The sequence below is a fragment of the Nestor notabilis genome, unplaced genomic scaffold (assembly GCF_000696875.1).
Source record: "Nestor notabilis isolate BGI_N333 unplaced genomic scaffold, ASM69687v1 scaffold461, whole genome shotgun sequence".
Classification (NCBI taxonomy): Eukaryota; Metazoa; Chordata; class Aves; order Psittaciformes; family Psittacidae; genus Nestor; species Nestor notabilis.
Genome location: NW_009915828.1, coordinates 94,746 through 113,766, shown reverse-complemented (window position 1 = coordinate 113,766; position 19,021 = coordinate 94,746). Strand labels below are relative to the sequence as shown.

At 34.9% G+C, this 19,021-nt stretch overlaps 1 protein-coding gene across 1 annotated transcript in view; it reads right to left on the bottom strand.

Annotated features, from left to right (window-relative positions):
- Positions 1 to 235: 235 nt before the first annotated feature.
- Positions 236 to 19,021, bottom strand: part of LOC104413344 (MAM and LDL-receptor class A domain-containing protein 2-like) — a gene marked incomplete at its 3' end in the record, with an annotated part of 60,850 nt that continues 42,064 nt past the window's right edge. Inside the window, exons 12-17 of the mRNA XM_010024306.1 lie at positions 15,175 to 15,342; positions 14,030 to 14,150; positions 4,551 to 4,703; positions 4,309 to 4,414; positions 2,646 to 3,013; positions 236 to 648 (exon numbers count right to left, since the gene is read on the bottom strand). Of these exons, the coding sequence (XP_010022608.1) occupies positions 236 to 648; positions 2,646 to 3,013; positions 4,309 to 4,414; positions 4,551 to 4,703; positions 14,030 to 14,150; positions 15,175 to 15,342 (1,329 nt within the window). The remainder of the gene's footprint in view (positions 649 to 2,645; positions 3,014 to 4,308; positions 4,415 to 4,550; positions 4,704 to 14,029; positions 14,151 to 15,174; positions 15,343 to 19,021) is intronic.

Genomic DNA, 19,021 nt, shown 5'->3' with positions numbered 1-19,021 from the left:
GTCTTAAAATCAAATATCTTAGGGCAAAAAGTAAACTAAAAAATAAAAATACCCCCCCAAAAAAGACCCAAACCAACCAAAAAACCAAAAAACACATATTTAATGGAAGAAGAAAAACCCTAAAAATGTATTTCAAAGTAAATTTGATCAGGCAGTTAGAAGTAGCTTTCGGATTGCTATTATAACAGTCAGTTATATACTCAACTCGGCATTTTGCAACCTAGAAGTATCATACCTGAAATGGCTTAGAGCTGCTGATGTAGAGTGTCTGTTTGATCCATCTGTTTTCTTGATTTCCAAACTTGTACCACAACAGCCATCCACCAGTATTACTCACAGTTCTCTGGAAGACTGACAGCTTGTAAACTTGCTTTCCAAACATATGATAATGAAAGCGAAAAATGCAGGTTCCATTCCCAGAAGGGTTGAAGAGAGGACTAAGCAAAACTGCTTTATCTTTGAATTGGGATGGAGCAGAGGACTCCATGTAGAGATAGTGTCCCAATACTGTGCCTGTTGTGTGATCCTTTAATGGGCCTGTATTAACTGTGGGGGTTGGACCCTGTATTCTGATCCAGTCGAAGTCATCCTCAACATCCTGCTCCCAGTTGCACAGCCCATTTTCAAAGTTGCACTGTAGGTCAGGGTCTGAAACATAAACAGAATAGACTGTCAAGCGAAAGCAGTATCAAAAGGTGATGGTGCTTTAATATATTTTTCTCCTTGCAAAAATGTCTAATATAGAGAAAAACACATATCTTCTTGCAAAAATTCCCCTCCGAAGACTAAGTACACACTTCCCTGGACCAAAAAAGAAAAATAAATCTTTACTTAATTGCCTCCTCTTTCAATATGTATCTGTCAAACTGTACATAATTATTGAATAAACATAACTGTAAATAAAATTTTATTATTCACATTATTAAATTTATGTATTTTTATAATTAAAACATGCCAAGTTTTTTAACTGAAATTTAACTGAGTAAAGGAGTTAAGGAGTTAAAACTGAGGTTAATTGGATTAAATAAACTACACAATTCAGTCTTGTAGTATGTGTAATAACTGATCTAATGTATTTTTGCACAGCAGAAGTAGTCCTAAAATGGCTTGTGGTTTAGATCTTTATTACCCTCAGTAATAGCAGCATGATAGCTTTATCAATGCAAAATTCAAGAGAGGCATTTATAACACTTTATTATTATAACTTTATTTGACACCAAGGCAAAATATATTGATTAGAACAATTACTTTTAATGTAAAAAAATAAAATGGGTATCAGAGGTGGAAAACTTGCATTTCATCATTGCATCTGCCCCTCATAAACAGTAACTGACACAATAGTCTTTTTGTTAATTAAGCTGTTAATTTTTGATGTTTAAAGCTGGAAGTCACATAATACTTTCTTACTGTAGACCTCAAAATGGGTTATGAAGAAGATAGACATTTTACAAGTGGGAAAAATGAGATAGGCTGTAAAGCCTTCACTTTCTTTTAAATTCAGATCAGTATTAAGTTGACATTCAGCAAACATCAGTGCAGCCTCATATGCCCTCAAGCATATAAGGTGTCCCCTGTTCCTCAAACTCATTGTGATTTGCATAATTTAGTTACCTCAGGACATGATAAAGCAACTGCTAGTTAATTTTATTTTATGTTAATGTTCTTGAGTTCTTAAAATTGATGAATGCATGCTTCGGGGAGAAAATCATCAGCAGCACCTTTCAACACTGCAAGCTGAATGTCAAAAACGTGAACAACCCAGAGCTTTCCTCAGTACTTAGAAATTCTTTCTTTAAAAAAGAATAGTTATGCCCAGCATGGATAGTATCTTCTAGTACAGACATTTTAAGTTTTCTAGGTAGAAAAGGCATAGGCCATAAAAAAAGACAGGACATACACTCCTCTTAGCCCATATACATCTTCCACTGTATTACCATCAGTAGAATCAAAGACAAAATCATCCGGCATACTGAGAATCCTTTTTTTAACCTTGTAATGCATGTGTGTGTTTGTCATGGTTTAACCCCACATGGCCCTCTCAGCCCCTCAGGTGAGATGGGGAGAAGAATAACAACAGAAACAACGACAACAATAACACTAATAATAAAACTTATAATAATAGGGAACAAAAAAAGAAAAAAAAAGGAGAAGTAAAATTTCAGAAAACGCAAGTCATGCACAGTACAATTCCTCACCATCTGCAGACTGATAACCAGCCCACCCCTGAGCAGCAAAGGGGGCTCCTGGCCAACTCCCCCAGTTTATATACTAAACATGACATGCTGTGGCACGGTATCCCTTTGGCTAGTTAGGGTCAGCTGTCCTGGCTCTGCTCCATCCCAGCTTCTTGTGCCCCTCCTCACTGACAGGACATGAGACTGAAAAGTCCTTGATGAGGCTAAGCACTACTTAGCAACAACTAAAACATAGGTGTAACACACCATATGCATTTAAGTTAGAAAACCAACCAACCAAACAAACAAAATCTCAGTCTTTTTCATCAATACCTATATTCAGTTGAATCACCACCGGCTGTGACATTGATAGGCTGTAACTTTTGTACAATGTGTTTTTTTACATCAGGGATGAATTTGACAAGTAAAATTTGGTTTGATATAAAGCAAGCAGTAACGGAAATTACTTACTACAGTTGTCTTCATCTGATCCATCCCCACAGTTATCCACAAGATCACAGACCAATAAACTGTCAATACATGCTTTTGTGTCTCTGCACCAGAAACGATTAGGACCTTCACAAATTAATGCTGGAGGTGGAAGAGCACAGTTTTCAAATGTAATATCATCAATTGCTGAGACACCATCATAAAAACCCAGGCTGATTTTATCAAGTGAGAATTGGAAAGGATGTGGAAGACGTCCAAGCTGAATGACTGCCTTCAACCATTGATCTCCCTCATTGTAATATGCCCTCCAAAGAACAGTAGGCTGTTTCAGCCTATCCACAAGCAATTGCATCTCTGCAGCCCCAACTGACTGTCCGTAATTGTAATACCTAAAATGATTTAAAAAAAAAAAGTTAAGGGTGAAAAATAATGAGAATGGATCACATCATGTATAATGGCCAGGATAATTTTTTGTTACAGCTCTGTGAAATATGGGAAGTCCAGAGTGCCTATTTTTTAGCTTCATGTAATTCAATCTACCTACATGTAATTCAATCCACTTTCTGCATGACGGTAGCATAGGCTGCTGTATCAGTCTAAGGTACATTTCAAGAACTGAAGATCATAAGAGAAGCACGCTTCATTAAACCCCGTAACTGAAGAGACATTTCCTTTCATATTAAGCAATGCACACTGCTCTCTCAGATGCACATGTTTTATAAATTTAATTCAATACATAATTTAAAGGTTTCAAGAAGGAAGAACAGAACACTTACTGAATGCAAAAGTACACATTGTACTTGTGTTATTGTTAACATGTTTTATTTTACAGCATTTCTGGAGCATCTCAAAGCATTAAAAAAGTCACAAGTACTTAGGTGAGCAATTGTGCAACAAAACTGAGAACAGAACCAGGAACAGAATCAACAGTTTGTAACTTCCAGACCTATACTCCAACTTCAAATATTGAGTCTTTGATAGAAAGGCATTGCCTCTTCCTATGGTAAATGTATTTGACATTAGTGAGAAAAACTGCACTTAATATCATCAAAGTCAGGCCAAACATTTATTTAAACAGTAGCACTACTTTCGACCTTAGTAGATGAATTGTTGTCACTTTTTCTGTCCCTCTTTGACAAGATTGCACAAAGACTGAAACAAGACAGTAACTGAAAGTTGATTGTTTTGTGTTTTGTTTAGTTTTGTCTTTTTTTTTTTCTTCCCCTCTGTGTATCTAAAGAAACGATTAGAAGTAAAGCACAAATTCTGGCACAGGAGCTTTTGCTTAAAGATGATACAATCTAATTTTGGATACTGTAGGTAAATCAAGGGGCTACTAGATTTTTTGATGGTTTCATTTTCTTGAACAAAATTCCACAATGTTTTCCAATCCTCCTAAGTAGAAACATTAGTATTTTTGTGGTATTTTTCTGTGCATGTGTAGACACAGTCCTTTAACATAATCTTACTCAAAGCCTGACAACAGTCATCCCATGTTTCAGTTCTGTTCTCCAACTGCTTCAACTTATTTCTGCATGTTCTCAGTGAAGTGTATATGATTAAAAAATAAAAAGAAATAAATACTGCAGAGGAAGGTGTGTCTATTGCAAACTATAACCTCAGTTTCAGTCCAAGAGAAGCAATGTGAGACAATCCATAATTTTAAATCTAAATTATTTCATACCAAAAGGACAACGTGCAATTTGATCCAGTTTGTCTGAACTTTGGGCTTCGTAGCTGAGCTATTTGTGAAATGCTGCTGCTGTTTTTCAGAATGAACATGAAATGACCTATCAAATTAAAACAGAAAACAACTTTTCAGACTGAAGCAAAGAAGTGTATCTAAAGGTTTTTAAGCATTTATGGCCTGTGTTTAAAAATCTGATTAAAGGGCAGGTGATTCTATTCAACTACTCTGTTCCTTACCTTCAGGCTTGTCACACGTGTGATCCCGAAGGGGAGCTTGGTTCTGAAAAGCAGGTGCAAGAGCGCTACTGGAACTTCTTACCCAGTCAAAGCCATCTGCATTTGCAGTTTCAACCCAGCCACAGCTGTCTCTTTCAAAGTCACATACAGCAGCTGAAATAAAGGAGACATTTTACTTTATCTCTGTACATGACATTACTAAACAAGCTTTGCAATATGAAAAGGTGATAAAATATTTCCAATATGTCACCAATATTCCAGAAAGAAGTCTAGGAAAAAGTGTGAGGAGGCAGAGTATAGCCTCATACCAGAGATGGGGTATTTGTTTTATAACAGTTGGGTAAAACAGCAGTCCCACAGCAACAACCAAGCCATCATTGTATGCAGTGTATTCACTAAAACAAGCCCTTCCCTCTCAAGGCACTGCAGCTAAAGCACTCAGAGCAACTGAGGAGGTGCTGAAAAATAGACTTCACAGTCCTCAGGTTAGAGCAAGAGAACACAGAGCACACAAAGCTGCAACAAGCATTCTGCAAGATCTTTTAGACAATCAATGTTGGAGCCAGAAATCAAATCTCTTATTTCCTTAAACTCAGTAAGTATGCTAATGATAACAAAACCCTTCCTCTAGTTATAATGGGAGTTAAGTAAAATATTGGGTATTACTGAGATACTATAATATTAACTAAACTACATAAATTACTGCAGTGAAAAAGATTTGGAAATCATTCAGCTGCATTCTGCAACTCTTCATTTAACAGAGCAGTGATATTTTTAAAAATGTGTATATTTTATTTAAAGCAATAATTAATTATATACATAGAATAAATAAAATATTCAGACATGGTTGTCAGAATTCTAACATTATTTTATAACATCACAATCTCCAGTGACCATATCACTGCAGGATAGGAAACACACATTTCAGAATCATATGAAATCTCTTGAACAATAGGATTATATGAATGTTCATTTATGGAAGATATGGAAGTCTTTTGGATTGTTTTTTTCCTCCTTTAAGAACTGTGTCACATAGTCATACATAATTTGTTAGAAAGAATAAAAAAAATGTTAACCACACATATTAGTATTGTTGGTTAGGGCTCCTAAAAAGACAAGATTCTGTGCTCAGAAATCTTCAGTTATTAATGCTGCTTCAAAAAAATCATTCCACAAATATGGAAGACCAAATAACATTTAAGAGATCAAAGAAAATATGGGTTTGCTACACATATGGTGTACATCAGAAATGTCAATGATAAAATTATACAGACCGATTTTGACAAAAAAATGGAAGGAAGAATTTTTTAATAGAGTTTTTGATAGAATAAAATGAAGACAGGAATATTTGCAAATATTCAAGGACCTAGAAATGACAGAAATGACTGAAAAATCCACTGACAGAACATAATAAGGGAATATGAAGAGCTATTTCTGATTTGCTTTTTGCTCCATTGAAGAACCTGTGCCATATTCCCTGAGGAACAGCGACAAAGAATATGACAAACATTGGACACAGATGGTTACACCAAAAGAGGCAAATAAAGAAGATAAAACTGCTAACTCTGAGCCCAGACTTCTTGCATCTGTAACTTGTAACAGAGACAAAAGAAAAGAAAGGTTGCACTAGACTATACATTTAATTTAAGCATAGGTATTATATTGAGATAAATAACCCTGAAACCTTCAACTGAATCTTAAACCAACTATTTAACACCTAGAATACAAGGTGAAATGCACTTGGTTCTTGATACTTAATAACACTTCAACTACCTAGTTGTCCCATAACTCCTTTCACTGGTACTTCTGTTTCAGACAGATTACACAGAAAGAAAGGCTGTTGCTTGAGTACTTTTGTAGTTTCTTTCACAGTGAACACACACAAACTAATCTGCCTTTTCTCCTAGGACTTTATTTTCTGCCTTTTCCTGTTTCTTATTTTCTTACATGCTCTCTTTCTGCATCAACTGGCCATACAGACTCTGCCAACTAGTCTTCTCCTCGTGTTTGAGGAATTTATTACTAGTTTTTAATAAGCTTTTTTATCATCATTACTGAATTTCGACATGTAACCCTACCAGAATTTTTCATCTTTTCCACCTTTTTCATTTTGGACATTATTTCAGCTATTTTTTTGATGCTTTTTACTTCTAATAGTATCCATGCCACCTGTATGGATATACTTTTCCTTGCTGCCTCTTTCAGGATCTTTTTTAAGAAGCTCACTCAATAATCACAAAGGAACCATCACCATCACAGAAATATTATTATCACAGTATCACCCCAAAGCTATACTACAAGTATACCATTTAAGAGTAGTTTGGTTTATTGAAAGCTGCCTTTACATCTGCAGTGGATTTAGTTTTCTGTGAGACACCTTGTTACCACAAAACTTTAGATTCCTTTCTGATTTTGAGTTCTTATGCAAAGTACTTTACCCTTTTATTGTTTGAGGAACTTCATCTAAAGACCTTCACAAACCAGATATGCAGGTTTTCTCTAAGTTGAATGATGGGTAACAAGAATTTAAGAAAAAGTCTTGATGAAAATGGTATGTAAAAACAAATTAAGACATCTGATTTCTTCAAGGGTGTAAGTTCATCAATCTCTATCTCCTCCAAAAAGCTCTACCTGTCAGCCCATGTATGTTTAAGCAAAACATACATAACATCATCGTTACTAGCCTACAATGTTTTCTTCTACTTTAAAGCTGTTTTAAAAGTCTCTAATATGCCAAAACATTAATATTTGTTATTAATTGGTAATTTTAATATTAATTTAGGAACTTATAGCTACGTGTCATAAACAAAACAATCTTCAAATCTAGGAACCAAGACTAGCTCAACTCCAGACCTACTTATCCTAGTGAGTTATTTTAACCCCCTTTGTAACACAAACATACCAAAAAATGTTGTATCTGTCATCCCATTTGCTAATATCATGATATATACACATTGTGGTAACACTACAGCTTGTAGGTGTACTGGCCTAATTTCTACAATAAAAACCTTAGTAATAAGTGGTAAATTAAAACAAAAAGACCAAAACAAACAAACAAACAAAAAAACCCTAACAAGCCAAAAAACAAGTCACTTATTCAAAGATTGAACAAGTTTGATCTTTACAAAATCCCTCTTCTATCTTTACAGTTCCCTCCTCCCCCACTTTTCCCAAATATAATCTGTTAAAGTTTGAGGGAAGGAGGAAACTATGGAAACTACTTCCACATAAAGATTTAGAGTGAAAAATTGAATGCTAACAAATTTCAGGATGCTATTCTCATCTATACAAAATTATAGTTTGAATCGAAAAAGACAGACAGATGTGGTAGTCTGCTACAGATGGCTAGAGGAAAAAACCAAAACAAAACAGAAACCAACCAGCAAAAACAACAACAAAAAAAAAAACAACCAAAAAAAAAAGCAACCAAATACACAGTACAAAACAGAAACAAAAAAACAAACAAACAAACAAACAAACAAAACAAACCACTCCAGAATATTTTCTTCTGCTAACTTCTGCTAGGGAAATCCATTTCAATAGCCATGAACTACTTGTGATGTCAGTCATGCGTGCTTTTTAGTAACAGCAAACGTGACTTGTATATCAAACAGGTGTATCTTTTCTGAAATGAGGAAGAGTTTTGCATATAAGACAGGTAAAATATATAGACGGAAAAATTTTGCTGTAAATAAATCTAGCGATTTCACTGTGCACCTACAAGGTAACTGCACTACAATATCCCATTATTAACTTACCTGTATGACTTGCAAAGATGGACATTTTTACAGGTGGGAAATAAAATTCTGGGGGTGTACAGAAAACACTAATCAACCCTGCATCAAAACTAAATATTGCCCACAAAAAAAAAAAAAAAAACAGCACTATACTTTCACATGTAATTATTACAATTTTATTTTAATAGATGATGATATTGAAATAATCTTCACTACACAATTCTGATTTTGACAGCAGTTTATTCTGTGCAGTGAGGCAGATCTGCAGTCATCTAACTAAAGGCAGTTTCATGACAGCATTTTTAAGTGAAATAGCATCCAAAATCACTGGTTTACTAAATCTGACATTTTTCTGGAAATGTCTCATTTCATATGATATTGACATTTGCAAATGCCTCTCAGGTTCTAAAAGTGAGAGATAACAGTGTATTAATATCGGAGATAGTCCTAATAAAAGTTTCTAGAATAATCCGATTACATTTGATTGACATTTTGTTTGGAAATAAAGTAAATTAGGTCCAAATCTCTCCTCCATTCAAAATGTTTGTTGTTACAGTGGATAATCTGTATACTAAAGTATACAGGAGTAACTATAAAAGAGATATGCTTTTTGCACAAAATTTTAAATAGAGGTTTGAGGACAGAACTAGAAGTTAGATTCATGACTTCTGAGTTCTATAGAAATTCTGGAAGTGTGCATGGTCTCTGTCAGAAAAATACCCTTGCTCTTTCCTCAATCTCATCTTATTCCCTATTTCATCATCATCATCCGTAGGTTGGAAAAGTAAACATTTAGACTGCACCAGCTATCTGGTGTAGGCCTATCTACTATACATTCATATTCCAGAGCATAAACAACAATGGGACAGGAATGTTAGGTCACTGCTGTAAATCCACAGCTTGAAAAAGGCAATTACTTTTCCCTTCTGCTTTAATGCATGGAAGTTACATATAATAGTTTATTGCCATAAGAAATTCTTCAGCTGTAGAAGAAAAACTGTGAGCTTCTAGCAGCACTCAAGAGAGAACATTTAATAGCTTTTTTTATTTATTCTTATTGGGTTTTGGGGGGTTTTTTGATTGGTATTTTTGGGGGTTTTGTTTGGGGGGGGTTGTTTGAGGTTTTTATTTTTTGTTTTGGTGGGGTTTTTTGGGGTGTTTTGTTGTTTGGTTTTGGGTTTTTTTTAATACTTTTCTCAACTAAACTGAATAAATTTGAATTATTTTTTTCAATCCAGGACATGACTCAAGGATTGATGCTGTGAGATGAGAAAATTACATGGACATCTTGCTTGTTCATTGGTCTCGGTGGACCTTAAGATCTAAGGAAATCATCTTGCTAGAATTTAAGATAAAAAGACTGAAATGAAAAATATTTCAAAATATGTTTTAAGCTTATGTAATATCCTGGCCTGATTCTCATACCAAGAGGTAAAACTTACATGAAGAAGCACATAAGCACCAGCAGATGGAACATCATGGGAAAAAATGTTAATATTGATTAAAGGAACAATGTAGTTGTAGGTGGTGAGGTCAACAAAACATCTGTGCTTAGCCAAACTAAAAAAGTAGGAAAAGTGACTGAAATAAATGAAACGCTTGCATCCAATTGCAAGAATATCCATAACAAAATGTAGAAAGCAGTAGTGTACTACATGAAGATAGTGAAATACCATTTGAGAAGTATTATAAAAGCTATTCTAGTGCTGTATACTACCAGGCTAACATGCTGAAAGAGAAATACTTGCAGAGGCATTTACGTACCTACCTTCTGCTTCTTACATTACAAGCTGCAGTGGTAGCACACACTGAGCCAATTCCACAGTACAACAATGATTTATAACTAAGCAACATATTCAGAGCAATGATCACCATAAATATAACAGTCCCATTGTTTAACCTTTAGCATGGCATTGTTAATGTATCATCTGGGCAAGGAAGACTCAGATATAATAAAGATTTCTTCAGTCATATTATTAGAGAATCAAGAAAGAGAAAATCAGTTGCAATATAAGAAGTTTATGATTAAGAATAACCTAGGAATGGTTAAACACTTCACTGGACAGTTGTCTTGACTTTTAGATTTAATTTTGAAATGGAAACACAGGCTGAATAGCTAAAAGCAAGGGTGTTTTGAAATATAAATGACCATATTTAAAGTGAAAATGGTAGATTTTCATTTTCTTGATTAAAAGCTACCAGTTAACTATCTCAGAGTTGTGAAAACTGTGATGTTGTATGCAACTAGATCTATTTAGAATGTTTTTAATTAAACTATTGATTAAACTATTTAATTAAACTAATGATTTTCATTAAAGTATAAAACATGGTATTATTTGGTCAGAAAACAAAATCCCAGTACAAGATTTTGAGAAGGATAATGGGAGAGTAATTCAGACTATCATAACCAAATAATACATAGGATATACAAGCACATTTTGAAGAAAATTACAAAAAACATGAAGCAAATCAAAAAGCAAGAGTGTAATAAGGGTTTTAATATGAGTAACACTGGCAAGGAGGGAGTAAAGAGGTAAAAAACCTCCTCTCAGTAGTGCCCAGTGAAATGAGAATTAATAGGCACTTCTTGTTGTACTGTGAAGATGATCAAACACTTGAACAGGTTGCCCTGAGAAGCTGTGTAGTCTCCTTCTTCAGAGATATTCAGAATCCAAATGCATAAGGTCCAGGACATTCTGGTCTGGTGGACCCTACTTTGAGCAGTAGGGATTAACTGGGTGATCTTCAGAAACTCCTTCCAAACTCAACTATTCAACGGTAACAGCAGAATTTTTTCCCCATCAGTAGGAAAGATATTCTGCCTAGTGAACATTTAATAGTTATTTCTGGGTTTAGCTAGTTAAACAGTTACCTAGTAAACCAGAATGCAGTTTTCTAACTTCAAGATCTGTATATTTTGGATACAAATCTTTCTAAACAACTAAAATACTGAACATCAGGGCTCTAGCTGAGAAAGACTGGATACTAAAACTGTAGAGATACTGCATAAATACAAATAGAAGCTGTAGTTATTTCTTTCATCTGCTAAAAGTCAAATAGATTTTTGTTTATCTGAGCAACGTCTCTCAAATTTCCTAATAAATACTATAAAGTATAAGCATGAATTTTGGATTGTACTAAGACCTGTAAGGATGCTTATGCTTTGTGATATATAATACAGCACAGTGAGAAAATACTATAAGGGTCTTGTCTACAATATTTCTGTTATTTGTGGGAATGCTAGAAACCAGCATGCTCTAAAATAAAAGCAAACCAACCAACCAGTACTAATTATTGCTAGTGGCAACTCCCTTTGAAAATACATCACAACTTTTATAGCATAGTTGACAGTTCAGTGCAAAAGAGACTCGTTTTCAAAGATGGAATGTATGACCATGATTTCTTATGCAGAGTAGGTAATTAAATGAGTAGAGTTTCAGGAACTTAAATATGTAGCTTCAAAACATTTCCAAGCTCCCTTCTGACTGTACAGTGGAGAGGGACTTAGATGCATCACCTCCCTCTGCTTTTTCATGTGTTAGTTTCCATGCACAGAAAATCGAGGCATGTAGCCCAGACAGCAGTCACAGTATATCCGAACAGAAAATGTTGGCACAACCTGAATCATATCTGTGACGGTGTCTATGCACAGAAATTTTTATTCACTGTGTACAAAACATACAATTTGAATGTGAGTCTGTGACCACTGCATTTTTCATGTTTCCTATCTCACTGTTTCTCAAGTCTAACTGCAGGACCATCTATCTTTTAAGAGGCATCTCACACAGTGGTGCCACAAAATTAATTTGTTTAAACATAATTTTGTATAGATGAGAGCATGTATGCACAAATTTTATTCAGTTTACTTTACAATGGCTTCCTGAATTAGTTTCCAATATCTTACAGATTAAGGTCTTATTCATTATAACACCGTACCTGATATTTAGCATCTTGAGAGTTATAAAAGAAAATATTGTATTTTAAGCAACATTTTCTACTAAATAATTAATCAAAGATCTTTTTTTCTGGTTTTAATGCTAAAAGAGAACTAGATGCTACAGAAAATTAAAGGGGGAAAAATTCAGAGTAGAATCAAAATAAAGTAACTATTTCTCAAGAGCTTTTACTTTGAATTAAATTACAGCACTTATGAATCAGAAAAGTCTGGCAAATAGGACAAACATACATAGTCACAGAAGCCTAACAACCTAGATTTTTAAATTTTCACTTACGGCACTTAGCTTCATCATGGCTATTTGAACAGTCAGGTGTAGAATCAGAAAATTTGTCTGATGAAATACATTGTCCATCTCCACATGAAAGATGTCCCAGTGGATGGTAAAAAGATGAAGAATTAGCATCCACAAATTCTGTTTGTCCTTAAAAATCAGAAAAGAAAATGTAAGTGTATACATATATATGAAATCCAAAGTGCAAATTTTTATAAACTTTGAATATAGTAATGTACTCAGCATGAGGAACAGCATCACCTTGAAATGAGGTAGATTATATCACAACTGGTAAGAAACACAGCAGATAATGTCTGAATTCTTAAATTATGTATTATTCTCCACTACATTCAAGCTTTTCTATGAAAAATTATCAATAGCACCACATAGCACCAAAGTTCCATGGCCTGCCTCCAGTTCAGAGGTGAGGTGCTATGTACTGCAGCCTGCTGTTTCCCTGCAGTCAGAAGCAAGGTCTTTCACAAAAGCCTTCTGCTATAGTGGTGGCTTCTCTGCATTCACTCACAGTGAAAATTCAAAGAAGCCAAATGTTTGATGTTTCACCAGTGCTAGCTTGCACCTCAATCTACACATTAGAAAACATGCCAGATTTCAATGAAAGGGGAGACAAAAAGCCAAGGACTACTGGTTATACTTCAGTAGATTTCTGGAAAGAGATCAAGTGAGAGGAATATCATTCAACTTTTCACATTTTTCACGTAAATTTTTTAGCTATTCATATTGCTATCCAGACCAAGTTTTTTTAAAAATCACTCTCTTTGAAAAATATCTATGTTACTGATGGGTAAATAGGGCAGTTATAGGGAAAATAATTAAAATGAAATTAATGTTTCTTCAAATACCTAGCTACCATCAGTCTTATTTTATAGAGGCATCAGAGAGGTCTTAAAGCCACAGCACTGAAGTTTTCTATTATGCCTTTAAATTTTTCAATAATAGAGACTCCATCATTACTACTGACTGTTTATGTACCCAGGCAATTTTAAAAAATGTCCTTAGTAGTCAGGAGGACTAGAAGCAGCAGCCTGGCAGAGGCTACGCTATTTTATATTTTCATCCATTGACACTTCAAGATTACAGAGTGTGAGTGTACAGATAAGTTTGGTGGATACTTACTGTGTATGTTAGGCATTTGACAGTAAAGATAGGAGAACCCTCTTGCCCTAAAAACAACGCAGTGGAATTTATTCTTCGGTGGAAGTTACAAGATGCTTTGCTTCTGTCTCTGCATCCAAGTGTGAATGTGGGCAGGTACTATGTAGCAAGTGGTAGCTGGAAATTCCTACCACAGCTCACGTCACAGAACTGGTGCAAACTACTTATGAAGACTCTCATCCCATGTTACACACTAGCTGGTATTAGAGATTACAGCATATGGACTTTTCCCTCACATTATCCCCTACTTTCTTAAAGGTATCTCGAACTTGTTAGTCAAATCACAGTTATACATAACAGACATTGAGGAAAATGTGTTGAAAACCACAGGACTTGCCTTCCCTTTCTTGGCTGGCACCTGGAAGTGATTTATTCACAACTCCACATTCCTCTGTTATACTGATGTCATCAACAGCAACAGTAGCATTTGTTGTTAGAATAGTAGCTCGTAAAATAATCTGTAAAGACAAATAAATAAGCTCACTAAAGGTGACATGATAAAAGATGTATATACATATTTATTTCTAATTTATGACATCTGTACGGGCATTAAATACGGCCTACAACCAACTCTGAACACCAGCCAGCAAAAACTACAGTTGAGATTTGATCAAAGTTAGAAATCTACTCCTCAATTGTCACATCCATAACTACCTTTCCTTATGAAAAGTTATGCAACTCAGATGACCTTGCTTCAATCTAAACCAGTAAAAGTCTTCATTACTTGAATGAATTCCTGCCTGCTGGAAAAATTCAAAGTTTTAAAAGTACATCTTTTAAAATGAGCTATTAAGGTTTATCAAATACGATGGTTTACAACTCTGATGGTTTTTGTCTATACTATGCCTGCTGTACATGTGGTACAGTAAATGTAGGGATTGTACGGAGGTATTTGTAAATACAAATAAATATTTAGGAGACCATAAAAGGAAGTAAAATTCAGTCTAAATTTACCCATAATTAGTATTTAGTGCCCTTTCTTTTAGATGACACAAAATTAGGATATGAAAACTGGATTTTTATTTTCTGAATCCTTATAATTGAGTTGCTGATTCCCTTAACAGTTCCTTTCTAAGTTTTAGTGAAGTGCAGCAGCCTGTAAAAATAAACTTAAATTTGAAAGCTGCTAATTGTTTCTGTGATCAATACTGCAAACTGAAGTATCTGCCCTTCTTCCTTTAGCCAACGCAATTAAACCCTCACTCTGATCAGCACTTTTTATAGCAAGTTCATTTTTTAAAAGTTACTACACTATTGCTACTTGACTTTTATTACAGAAAGGTTATTCTAATGCATCCAATACCAAAACAACACTGATGATCTTTAATAGCTGCATCTATTGAAAGATCTGAATAGAATTTTTTTATATGAGCATTAAAAAGTAGAAATTTTCTTTTTATATTTCAGTATAAAAGTTAATTAATTCAAAAGGCCAAATTAGAGTAACTTTTTGGAAACAATGTAAATGTAAGTTCTAATTACCTGAAAAGGTAAGTCCTCGGCTGTACCTTCTACAGGTATATTCACTTTTGTCCACTGCATCTCAGGCAATCCTGAAATGTCATGCAATTTTTCCAAACTTCCATCCGTTGCAGTTTTCTTAAAGACAGAAAGCTGGGAATCCTGAGATAACCAGTACCAAAATCTTACCTGTTTAAAGAGTTTATAATGAAACACCTTAAAAACTACATAACTGCAATAAATTCAGTACTGACTCAAATATGTACCTTATAACAAGGAATAACATAACAGGCCTAAACACAGGCTTGGCATAATATAAAGATGTATGAAACTCTGACATGTTGAGGAGCAGTAATGTCTAAATATAAAACCATATGTCCAAGTAAAACTTGTTTGTAAAACTTACTTTTAACTTCTATCTATCAACTGATGCAGACTGACTGATATGACTTCCCATAACTCTTTTTAGCTTAGTAAGGACTTAGAATCCTCTCAAAAATTATTTTTCTTTGCAAATGCTGAATATAGGAAAGATTCATATGTATGTTAATCTCAGAACTGCAACAGCTGAGATATTTACATGAAAAAAAATCTTATTTTCTATTTCTAAATTCAACACAAATGGAAATTATCTTAAAACAGATACTTAAAATAATCTATTGAACTCCTGAAACAAGTGGATTGACCAATACATAGGAAGATAAAACAACTGTAGGTGCACAAGGCTGCAAAAACCTGCTTGCCAAGCAGAGAAGATCAGAAAACAGGAAGAATCCCAATTCACTATGCCTCCTCTGCAATACAGAATGACTTTTTTTTTTTTTAAATACAACCCAGACAAAAATTCAACTGAAAACTGCAGTGAAAAAATAAGATTTCCAAGACTGATTTCTTTTTTCCCCTCCTTCTCCCTGAGTCCTTGCTGCTTCTTTGCATAGTAAAAGGCTAAAATTTATTCAACTGCAGATTCTTCACTTCTCTGCAAAAGCCTTGATAATACTTGAATGTTTGTGAAGGTTAAAACAAGAGCTGTAAAAATAGCTCTTCCCATCCAGTTCTCTGCCCATCTTCATATGATCCTACACTGTGAATCTTGGTTAAACACAGTACAGAGAGAAAGTTTCCTTGTATTTTTTCATGTTATACCAACTTTCAAACAAATTTAAAGAATATAGACCGTTTTTTTATAATAACCATCTGAAACATATGTGGGTTTGGTTTGTTTTGTTTTTGCAAGACAGTAGCAAATATGAGAAAACCCATCTTAAGCCTCAGGACAAACACAGACACTTCTGATAGCCAGCTTTCTGTCAAACGTGAGAAAGTCTTTTATCTGAGCAACAGCTGACACAATAGCATTGTACCAGGGACTGTAAAAGGCAAAACAACCTTAGGCTACTGGTGTAATTTTTACTTAATTTACTGTGAATTAATGTAAATTTCTAATCACTGGTTGGACTACCGAGAAAAAAGAAAAAAGCAAACAAACACTTAAGCACAAACTTGATTCCTCCCCCTTCCCCAGAGCCAGTTTAAGTCAAACACCCTGCCCCCTCCTAGTCTTAATTTCCCCCCATTTTTGCTGCATGTTACACTCACTCTAGCCCAATTTCTTTGGTGAGGCAACAGGGGAAACAGAAGTTTGGGCATATGAGTAATAGTTTCTTTCTCATACTCCCTATGCATTCTGCTCCTCTTCTCATTGCTTCTTACCTTCTTACTCTTTTTCCCTTGTTTCAGCTCAGTCCCTCTGGCTATCCCATCCCCAGGGTGTGTCACCCACAGCCACAGTCCCTTGGGGGAATCATTGTCCCCTTGTCCTAGTGTGGGTCACCCACAGCTTCAGTCCTCTCAGAGCCATACCTCCTCAGCATGGGCAACCTCCTTCTGCAGGTACATCTCCAGATGTGCCCCTAACAATATCCCCTTCTGCACTTCTCCTTGTATGTCCCCAAGAGATTTTTTTTTCCTTTTTCTAAGGGAAATAGTAGTTTAAGAGTAACCAGACTCTGAGAGGAGTCTTTTCTTCAATAAATTATCACATGAATTTGAGAACTCCTTTACATTCAAATAATTTACTAATAATCTGAAAATCGTCTTGCATGTGGATTTTCATTTCTGTCCCTGAATTTAATCCATAAAGTTGGCAAATACACCAAAGACACATCTGCTGTGTGTGAAGGAAGACTTTCTTTTTGCTTGCATTATGTAGTACAAGATGGATCAGTGGTTAGGAAATGTTCTTGTTACAACACACTATTCCTTTTTAATATCTTCTGGCTTCATGGTTAGTGGAGTTAGTTTCTTGATTTCCCGTAGTGTATTCTCATGAGTGGGAAAAAAATGAAATGTATTATATAAACTTATTAATAATTTGAAATACTTTCATGTAACTTTTTCCCTGTCAGAAAGCTTAAAGAATACAAAGCAGCAGGTATACCCTTTTCAAAATGAGCTATTTGGAGAACTGTACCCTAAAGAATCTACATGTAAGGTTATGTTTATCAAACAGCTTTTCAAACAAATTTGTGCTTTTTATTTCATAAGAAATGAAGTTATCCTCCTTCTCTAAGTCAACATATTCTACTTTACAATGAGTACTGTGTCCATTAAAGAGCCATAAGCAGACAGCTAGGACAAAAGGTTTGCTCCTACAACTCCAAAACTTTGAGCTAAATAAAGATGATTCTTGGCTGACATCTACAGAAAGACAGCTACAAGAAGATGCAGAAAGAAGTTAACTTCTAAGTTTCAATTAGCCAACAAGGCATAATTTAAAATGGTTATCCCTCACCTCAAATTATTTTTTTTATTTTTTTTAAACAACTGGAGCCAAAGAACTTGTAAAACCGTTAATAAACATACATCTCTATGTAGATCCTTTTATCCTCTCAGTGGGACATCCAACAGAGGGCAACATCTCACATTTATACACAGAGAGAATAGCACACCAATACACATCCTAATGAGCAACCCCTACTCCTTTCTCTTTCCCAGAAATAAAAGCCTTCAGGGAAAATGTGGCAGAAAGCCAGGCTTTCTCTCTTCAAAAACACTTTTCAGATATATACGGCTGGGTAAGAACTTACTCTAGTTTTTGTTGAATCTGGGAATTTTAAATATATTCAGTGAGTGCACGCTCAAAATTAAAAATTGTTTCTTCCCTGACTTTGAACTAGAGAAATATATGTGCATGCCTGCTGCATCTGTATTTATTTTGAATGCAGACCAAATTCTGCAATAGATTTAACCAGAACGATTCACTGATTCACATACCAACTGTGCCCCATTCACCTTAAGGGGTTAAATTAGGATAATTTAAGCAATAAGCAATAATTTAACCTGAAAGGTGCTTATCTACTCAGTATCAAAGTCTAATAAAGAGATATGAAACCACCTGAACAAATGTACTGTGCATACAAGGCTGTTGGTGTCCCAGGAGTAATGCAATATGCAGGGCTCCGATGGGATGCTGCAAGGCCTTCTGCGCTCCCTGTAGCAGCATTCTGCTTGATTTCATTTTGCATCTATTTCATTTCTGATTCTTTACAACACTAAAAAGCCATGTGAAGATTAAGAGCTGAGAGAGTGTGTTAAATGACAGCAAGAAGCTGTTCTTAAATTGTTTAAGAGATTTCTACTCCTCAGTTGCAAGTAACACCTGTTCAACTGAGATCCAGTGACAAACTGATGTGCATAGTCTAAGTCAGCTGCAGTCTCAAAACAGGTTTATCTAAGCTGGAATATAATTCTATTTGTTGGGCCTTCTAAGTGAAGTTCCTCCACACACTTTTTGTTTTGAAATAATTTTTCTAACTAACATTACTGTTTCTGTTCTATTTTAAGTCTGAAAAATTAAGCAACCAGT